Genomic DNA, 10,595 nt, shown 5'->3' with positions numbered 1-10,595 from the left:
GAGAAACATTGCTTTACAAACCATAAGACTTAATAAAAATTAGATATTTTGTTTATGAAAGCATTGTAATGTTTACTGATAAACTGTCAAGTTTCATTAACATTTGCTTACTAATTTAAAAGTTATAGCATGAAAACTATAACAAGTACAAAATGGTTACAAGGTCAGTCCCAGGGAACGAGTCTGGGTTGAATGAGTTAAAAGAGAAGGAGAGGAATTAAAGCAAATGGGAAAAAAAAACCTGGTTGATCAACTCCAGGAGAAGAGAAGGAAACCTGGGCACATCCACTGGAGCTAAACATGACTGTGTAGGATAGGGAGAGAAACAGGCTGCTGAAATCATCATCCTTTTGATCAGGTACCCCTGAACAAGGCATGACAGGATAACCTTCAGGCAAATCAGAAGCCTGCATGAAGGTAGCCAACTTCTGGCAAACAAAGGCTGTAATGTCTTCCACCAATAACTAAGGACACAAAGTCATTGTAGAGGAAGTAAGGTTAACTGCAGTAGGAACAGCAGTGGTAGTAGTTGTAATGTTAAACTCAGAATTCATGATAACTATGAGTGGAAGTAAAAAACCACACAGAGAGCTCCAAAGAAACATGCACAAAAATTTAAGACATAATATTAATGTGTACAAACGAAATTAGTAGAACTGAAGTGTAGCAAATGTAAAAAAACAACACAAGAATTAAGTTATCATAAAAAACAATTAACTGATTGAAAATTCCATGAAGAAAAGCATGAGTGAAAATCATGTCTTAACACCATAAGTGCCAATCAAGAAGTGAGACTGAGCTATGTTACACAGGAGTCAGCTGTGCTAGGAGTTGTACCATACTCCTATCAATGGAGGGTTGTTGCATGCTCATTTGAATGTTATCACACAGCTGCCTCATGTGAGGGTAGGTGGGAGTACCAAGGCTAGTGACAAGTGAAAATTTGCAAACATAGAGGGCAGCCCAAGTCAAGAAAAGCTATTATGTTAGCGGAGGTAAGATATCATATCGGAATTATCATGTTTACAATAATGATACTAATTATTTTAACTAAAATATATGCTAGCACTTATAAGACATGATAAATTAAGCTAGTTATTGTAACAAATCTTAATGTATCATCAATATTTATATGAAACAATTTAATCACAGCTCATCTCCAACCTACACATTTAAGATACACTAATAAGCTTACCTGTTTTTTTCAAGCTCATTGTGCGTTGTCCTAAAAAGAGGAAAAAAAAGAATATTAAATACTCTGAATTATTATTTATAATATTTTAAATCACTTCTTTTACAAGCTATTGAAAATATCATATACAGAGTTTAAAACAAATGAAGAAATATTGAAAATGGACAAAACAAAGTGTAAACTAAAAGCAGACATCCAAAAATAAGTGTCAGTATTTAGGACACATTATCAGAACAAATGAGATTTAAAGGACTTTGACACAAGGCAAGGTGGAAAGCTGTAGAAAGAGAGGTCGACCATGGAAAAAATAGGCCACAGATGTCACAGAGTGGTTGCAGTCCAACTATAGTGATTGTGTAAGGAAAGCACAGAACAGATGTGGATGGTGAGCACTGACAGCTAATCTCCTGGGTGGAGCAGCTATAAGCAGATGATGATGACCGGACATATAATTTACTTTTTATTTAAAGCAATATATATAATAAGTCTTATGCAAGTATTACAGGTTAAGCTTTGCATTTTCAATTTTCAAATCAAGCATATTGGGTATATGTCCAAAGCCAGTGAAACTTCATTATGTTTCTAACAATAGACAAGAAGTGTAGCAGTCTAACAGATAGGTTTAGATGAAAACTGTAATGAAAAAATTAAAATAATCCTTCAATCTACTGAAAGAAAAAGTTTCACGATGTATCTAATGAGCAATAAAAATTGTACAATAACTGACATAAAAATGATACAAGACCACTCTTATCCAAAATATATATACTTGCATTTATTGTTTGTACACTTTGATATATTATAGTTCATCCTTTCATGATCTGTTACCAATAATCTATTAAAATGAGGAAGACATCATACCAACATTTGATTAATATCTTCATTGCTAAATGTACATTTTTTACAAAAGGTATAAATAATACATATCATTTTTTATGAAAGTTGCAAGTTGAGTTGGGTGATTAGTGAATTTGCTAGTTGATTAATTGTTGAAGTCATCAATTGATTACATTCAATTTATATGAGATGGCTAGAAAAATAGCCATTTATAATGCTAAAAATCTGGTTTTGATACTAGCAGTGGACAGAGCACAGACAGCCCATTATGTATTTTTGTGTTTAACAAAAACAAATATAATGACACTGTTTCAATTACTTGGATAGTTGGAATAATCAGAAACTCTTATTTTGATAAGTTGACTATTTTAATGAGTCATGACATTAATCAATTATGCTGAATAAACTTGAATTAATCAATAATAATGAAAAATTGTAATGGCAACATTTTGATTACTGTATAGTTGGAATAGTCAGAAACACTAGCTGATGATTGATGTGACACTAATCTACGTAATATATGATCATAGGTATTTTATTATATTGATGAATCAACTTAATCACCCAGCTTCAGAAGTTGCAACATACCTCAAAATTATATAGAAAATATAAAATATTTGGTTAATTGATCTGTTTATTCAAAAGTACTTAAGAACATTTTAACAACTTGAATGTGGGCATTCTATTGGTAGTAATAATCTCAAAATCTTACTAATAATTTGTGTTAAATAATGTTTATAATTAGTATAGTTTAACAATAGCAGAAATGAAGATTTCTGTAATTATATCTACTTATCTCTTTCTTACTCTTTCAATCCACGATTATCTATTTCATGAAATAAAAAAGCAAATGTTAAAAGTAAGCATAATAAATATCTAAAATTCTGGATGTAGCCAACACATTTTGTAAATAAATACTATGATATAGATAAAAAGGGTGTACATATAAAAATACACATACATTGATGATCACTAAAGTTAACCTGGCATCTAACTGGGTTAACTCTGTTGAAATGTTGACATGCATGTATGTATGTATTTTCTTTTATATTCCCTTTTCATATGTTATACCTTAAGTATAATAAATAAAAGATAGTGTGTGTTTTTTTTACATATTTCACCTTTTCTTAATGGTAGGTCTGGATTACACATCTCATATGTCTTTTGTCATATTCATAGTAACCTTAGAGGAGAAACCATTAAAGACTATCATAACCATAGGCATTGCAGTACGTAGATTACCTGATCCCCCAAACAAAATATAAAAGAAAATAAATAAAACTACAAGCAAGACTACTGTACTGTTTAGTTTACTGGGTAAAATTAGGATCTCCCTAAAATACAGAAGGTACAGAATAATTAACTCCAATAAGGTGTGAAACATGTCAAAATCACTATACCCTGACCAAAGCTTGACACTGGTACCACTGGTTCATATCAATGTTTTAAGACTGATGCCCTATTAATTAAATTAAGGCAGAGTGAAGTCCCCCTTTCCCCCAAATAAGTTTCTCAACTGAACCACAGTACATGTTCATCAGCAATATCAAATAAGACATTTGTTTAGAATAACTGTAGTAACCTTTAACTTGTACAACAAAACACACTGGCTTTTACCATCAGGCCAAGCTGGATTACTTTTAAGGCAGGTGAGGATTTCTTGACATATAGTTAATGGTGAAAGTTCCATACCATAGCAAAAAATAGTTTTTGGACTTGGTTTCAAGACATAAAAATGCCCAGTGAAATATAATTATGGGCATTTTTGGCTGTGATAGTTGCAGAGGTATCTGTGTGAAAAGTATTCATAATCTCTGACTGACACTCAACACTCAGTTGAATGGGCAATTACTACAGTAGCATTTACAATAATATATAGTTTAATTTTGTTCATTATATCAATGCCAAGTATACTTTTAAAAATGTTACACTTTGATTGCAAACTTGAGCTTGTATTTTTTAAACAATTCAACCATTCAAAATATCACCAATTTAAATTTTTTTTTGAACAACCATTAAAAATATTCATGCATTCAATGTAGCCCTTACCCCATGGTAACTCTGAGCACCCAATAAAGAATGAAATATATACATAACAATAGATTAGCAAAACTTTGATAAATGATATTGAGCCCCAATACCAATAATAAAAAGTTGGCATAATTAACATGGGATCTCTCTCTCAAACAGAAGCAAAGTAGTGTTTTCGAATGGCAGGGCAAGAAATTCTGGTAATTGTTTTTTTGGAGGTGTTGTATAAACTGTTGGAAAGTTCAGAATCTGCTGTATACAAGTATGCAATCTCTCTAATGGTAATGCATTTCAGTCAGGAGTATTGAGCAATCAAAGAAACATGGGGTTTTGAAGTGGCTGCACTAAATTCTTAGCAACGGTCACACAAACACTAAATTATTATATCTTTTTTTTTGATTCTCAAATTAAATGATGAGATCTTTCTTCATTATCTGTTTCAGGTTGAAGATCTTGTTGCTCTTCTGATCTGGCAGAAAGCTATTCCAACTATCAATGATATCCTTCTTAGCACCAAACATATTTTTGAGCACTGCCACAGCATTTTAGGGCTTGATAGATGAATTTTGGATTTGCCTCAACAAGGGCTGTCAAAAAAATCCATTTTGATCATATCCACAACAGTAAAGGTTGCAAGTTGAACATTTGAGAACCTTGTACATGCAGATAATCATGGTCAGAAGGATTTTTAGCTAACTGCTGAGGATCTACTGGGCTCTTTTCTGAGAAACAGATGCAATGATAGGCAAAAAAAAGGAGGCTCATGTAGCAGACACATCAGTTACACACAAAAAAAGTACTGTCATTAACTATGGGGTTTCTGCTGATGATCTATCTAGTCATAATGGTCAATTTTTGTCTGATTTAAAAACTGCAAAGTACAATCATCATATCTTATTGTATGCTACATCCTGTATAGGTTTCATAAAAATCAAATAATTTTTGATTTTTTATGTCTGATCCCTGTCACTGAGGCACCTCTGGTTGAGGGAGAAATTCTGTGTTACAATTATTGTCAGAATTAAAAAAAAAGACAAAAAGTGTTCAAAGCAGTCATCCTTATCTTCAAAAGGATAACAAGTAATATATTGACTTGTTTGAAAGAGTTCAGAGGGATGCTACTTGGATGATTCCAAGAATGAAAGGGTTATTTTATGCTTATAGTTAAGATACCTTAGCTTTTGACGCGAGAAAAGAAGGGCAAGTGTGAAGCTTACAAGAGTATCTGTGAGATACTGATTTCTTTGTGCTATATTCTGAAGACAACAGGATGAGAGCACACAAGCTTTAAGATTCGGAAAAGACAGGCTATGCATCATTGAAGAAAGTTTTACATTTCTAATATGATTATTAGCTTATGATATGTGAACTTAAAGGTACATCCTCTAATTTAATGTGTGAGTTATAAAAACAAACAGGAAGTCAGGTACTGTGTTCAAAACTTCTGGCTGATGTTTGGCAAAATAATCAAATTCTTATATGTTAAGCACTCACTAGATTAATCAATTAGAAGTACTTTGTTAAGAATACACCACTTAAAACAGGGATAAATATTCTTTCAAAAATTACAGATTTTTTCCTGTACACTAAATTAAGGGTCACAAAATTTTTTCTCCAATTTTTCACTGTGTTTGACTGCTTAACAATAGCTGCATAGCTTCAGCAACAAAACTCAATAGCCAATATACAGTTTCTTCTTCCATATTTTTCTATTCCCCTATTTCCTTTCTCTTTCCTTCTTCATTTTTCTTTCTCCTTTCCTTTCCAATTTTTTTACTTTTCCTCTATCCAAAATTCTTTCACAATTTTTCAAAATTATTCCCATATTTTAAGGACACTTATTTGAAAAAATATTCACCCATGACTTAAAGACACTATCATTATTTGTGTAAACAACAAAAATATCAGCCTTCAACCTAGAATGGGAATAATACATGACTCATGTCATAGCCAAACATTCACACAAGTATGCAACTACACAGTGGCTAGATATCCAGCAATCGAGAATGATCTTTCAAATACTAAATACCCAGCAGTCCAAAAATTTGAAAATTGATGAGCTACGATCACCTCTCACTTGACTTAGAGAATGAATAATAGTAAATTATGAGACTGATTTGTCTTCAAACTTGATGAAATGATCTGAACAAAACTTTTGCAATGGAAAAAATAAATATCAATCACCATTCTTGTTTAATGTCAATGGGCATGTGTTTGATATAAGTTGCTGGGAATGATCCTCGAAATACTACATACCTGGCAATACACAATTTCATGATCATCAATATTGATAAGCTTCCAATATAATAATTTGTAATAATATAATTTTTTGAAATTATTATTATTGTCATTACTGTTATCATCATCATCATCATTATTATTGTTGTTGTTCTTTGATCATACTCTCTAAGACTTTTCCTACTATAGAATTAAGATTAACTGGTCTGTAATTTCCAAGATACTCCTGTCATTCTTTTTAAAAATAAGATGATTTTCCATGATTTCCAGGACCCATATGCAACATTAATTAACACTGTACAAAACAATTAAACAATAAATGAATATTTTAATATTTTAGTTATGATAAAGCAAAAACCAATGCTACAAAATAATGGCAATAACCCTCCTCAGTTCACTTATAAATCAGGCATCTGATGATTCATCATGCAAATTAAAATACATTTGACCTATGTTTGTAAATAAATAGATAGCAACAGAGACATTGCGTCTTTATAGATAATGAAATGTCACTTCAGCATTAAGTTGGAGTATGGTCACCACAAACAGCACCACTGATGTTACCAGGGAGTGCAGAAGATCCTGAAGTACCTTTGCCACTCCCCTAAAAGCATTACCAGTATTTGGAGCCACTTGACTGGATGTGACATCTTTCAATACAAATTTAAAAGTCCCAGAAATCCAGTGAGTGTGCAGGCAATACCATTAAGTCAATCCTCTCTTCCTCAATAAATGCACTGACAAATTTGGAAGAGCATGATTAGGTTATTATTAACCATTACATTGGTGTTAGGACTAATTGCTCCAACACTTTACAGTGCATAGGGTCACAGGATGTGGTCCCTATAATGTATGGCAAGTATATTAACGGATACTGGTGATGAGGTTTTTGCTGAGCTTTTAAAAGTTTTCTTCTCTTAGAACAGACCTTATTCGTATTATTCCTGAAACTGAGCATTCTAAATATGGCCTGTATTTTGTAAATATTAATCTGTTGGTGGTAAATACAAAGATTAAAAGATTAAAAATAAATAAAGTACCAGGGCCAATAAAGATTTTTCAAACAGTTTTGGAGGAGGTCAAAGATGGGGTCAACAGACAGTGGATGGGTAAGAGAGGACTAGATAGTTGCTAATGTTACTCCTATTTTTAAAGAGTGGTAAGAATTGCCTTGAAAATTACAGACCTGTTAGTCTTAATTCTATAGTTGGAAAAATTCTGGAGAGTGTGATGAAAGAATTACAAAAACATTTTGAAAAATATGGTATCCTAAATGATAGTCAGCATGTATTCAATTGTGGTTTCAAAATTGGCTGATACCTGGTACTTGTACTTATATATTATTTATGTAGGTACCAGCTGCAAACAAAAAAATTAAAAATTCCTTTTCAATTTCCTTATAAAAAGTGTTTCAATTTATGAGAAAAAAAATAGAAAGTAATGAGTTATTCATAGCATTTCCAACATCAGACTCAATTGAGATCTTAATAGTTCCTATAGAGTATTCTACACCTTATTTTGATAGTGATTACAAATATGGTAAAGAGAAAAAGACACTTTTTTCAATTTTTCAAGCCTACACAACAGAAAGACATGGATACTTATGATTACAAAAAAATGTCAGTTACAGTTTGATTATCTTAATTACTAACTATTACTAATCAACTTTTATGATAAATTCATGTTGCTAGTGTTTTATTGTATCCACATGTCTCAGAAATATGAAGTGTCCCCAAATAAATGTGACCAATTCACCAATCTGTTGTGTTCTCATCCATTCATTATTGTTTTTCCAGAACCATATTGAGGTGGGAATTACACATTTTTATGATATTTGATTTAACCTATGCTCACAATATAATTATACAGTCTGCAGAATATATGAAGGACTTTTTTAAATTTAGATGTTGATCTGTGGTCAAGATTACTGTAAAATTTTCAACTGACACATTAAATAACCTCCTCAAAGACAAAAATACTTTTCTGATACTAACGATAACAGTAACAAACAGTGTTCTGAACAAAACCCAGACCTCTGAGGAAGATGTTATGTGAAACTTTACTACATATCAAGAACAAACACCAGAACAGTTGTTCTTTATGAAAATTCATGATACATGTAATGCCAAGACCACAAATGTGTCTATCATATCCCTTCAGCTTGATGAACCCTAGTAATGGACAAAAGGCCTCTTTGGCACTGGATATAGCAGATGTGGTGGCTAACATACTATAAGTTATAACATATTCTCCTATGCTTTCACTCATGGGTTCTTAAAATCATCCTCTCTATATATAGAAAGGCAAATAAATATTAAATAATACAGCAAATGTAAAAGGTCTTGAATGTTAACTATTAATTACAAATGATAAATTTGTACACAATCTTAAAATAATTTAATTTGTCACATAATATATTTATTACTTTTGTAAAGTGCAAAAAGTAAGTTCATTGATTGCACAATATTGACACAGAAATTTGTTTTTTTACATCATTCCTCCGTACTAAGAAAATGCTGTAAAAAAGTGTGCTAGCAGTTACGTAAAAAAACGTGTTATTTAATTCTGGTCAAGGATAAAATTACCCAGTTTCATTTAATAATATATATATATAATATTAGAAGTTAGTAAAAATAAATAAAATGTATACTATTACTAATACTATTACCTGTTAAGATTTCCCTGGGATTTCTTAGACTTCGGTTGTCTGCGATTGAAATCACGAGAGTGTGGCAATGTTGACGCATACCCATGTTCAGCTTCTGCAAACAGAAATTTTAAAATTATAATTGAAAACCACGTATATATACATCTGTCAATAAGATTTACACGATAGGCCTAGCAAGCAATGCAACCAACGTGCTTTTCACGTCAAAATCAGCTGATCAATTGCCGCCCTATAACACACAGTAAACTCAGTTAAATCGCACTCGTACAGCACCATGTTGATTTTCCTTTACTTTTGAACTCTTTACTCTAATATTAAAACAAACACCGATCACATATATTTTTACAATACTCACCTCTTTCTCTTCGATCCAAATATTCAGCAGCTAGTAAAAGTGCGGCAATACTCATTTCAATCAAGTACAAGAACACTATATAACTCAATATATACACGAATATGGCGATCCCTTCTTCCGAACACTTTTATTACATACAACATCCTCTGACGTTTGTTTTGTTTGGAGTTAAGAATAATAAATCCGACTGTTAGTCGGCATGAAACTTCGGGCGTATTCGTACTTTTTTTTCTTTTTTAGCTTCCCCAGTATGTCATAGCTCATTGGTCAATTCATACAAGTCTATTTTTCGGAAACTTTTCGGAGGAAGTTCGGCATTACTGACCAATCAATGAAAACATTTGTACGACAGTTCTCTCACAAGTAATCCACGTGCTTATCATGCCATTTGAGGTACGATTTCTTGAAAATTGGAAAAGCCAAGCTTCGGGAACGCTAATTTATAAAATAACTGCACATGCTTAGTTCAGAAAATATCTGGAAATTTTATAGCACTGATTATCTTATTGAAAATTAAATCTCAACATTTCACCACAAACTCCTTAATGATTAAAAGACTGTTCTGTCATGGCAAACGAAAACAAATGTCAATATTTCATATCCAAGAGATAACAAGGCATCTTGTCTACCTAATTTTCTACTGCTATTATACTAGTATACTCCAAACTCTATATAATAATCCATTTGCTAATCTCCAACCTTGATTTCTAAAATACTTGTCGAATTCTAAATTAGGTTTGATGAAATGCAGCTGTTCTAAATTGCTAGTTTGATAATTAAATCCTTCAAAATATTTGGCTTTCATAATCGACGCATGATGTTCTTTGCATCAAAATAGTTAACATGTAATTTTAGTTTTTATATACAACTCTACAAAGAACTTACACTGGAAAAACTTTTGTTTAAGATTAAATTGAAAATAGCGGAATTTGATATAAACATAGAAAGAGAGAGAAATTTGGTAGTTGACTATATATCCCTACTGACATAACCAGCATATATGCCAATTTAGCTATGATACTGGCCTACCCTGGTCTTACTTGTTTCAAAATGGGCCTCTGATAGTTTCTGGTCTTAAATGGTTTTAGCAACCAGCTTCCAACATAATCGTTAGTTTTTTCACTGGAAATCATGTTCGTTTGTTAGTTCCAGTTGGTTTAGAAGCTGTAATATTGTAATTGGATGTATATGATAGGTATATACGCCCACTGTTAAAACAATATAATATTGTTGCGTCATCGAGATCACGTGACAATTCTCACGCCCTCTTGTTT

At 32.0% G+C, this 10,595-nt stretch overlaps 1 protein-coding gene across 1 annotated transcript in view; it reads right to left on the bottom strand.

The window, feature by feature from the left end:
• LOC106458213 (max dimerization protein 1-like) overlaps positions 1-9,524 on the bottom strand; it is a 37,622-nt gene extending 28,098 nt beyond the window's left edge. Inside the window, 3 exon segments of the mRNA XM_013917689.2 lie at positions 1,196-1,225; positions 8,967-9,060; positions 9,322-9,524. Of these exon segments, the coding sequence (XP_013773143.2) occupies positions 1,196-1,225; positions 8,967-9,060; positions 9,322-9,376 (179 nt within the window). The 5' untranslated portion in view covers positions 9,377-9,524.
• Between the last annotated feature and the right edge of the window lie 1,071 nt (positions 9,525-10,595).

This window comes from Limulus polyphemus, unplaced genomic scaffold (genome assembly GCF_000517525.1).
Source record: "Limulus polyphemus unplaced genomic scaffold, Limulus_polyphemus-2.1.2 Scaffold429, whole genome shotgun sequence".
Classification (NCBI taxonomy): domain Eukaryota; kingdom Metazoa; phylum Arthropoda; class Merostomata; order Xiphosura; family Limulidae; genus Limulus; species Limulus polyphemus.
This window is presented reverse-complemented; position numbering and strand designations above follow the sequence as displayed.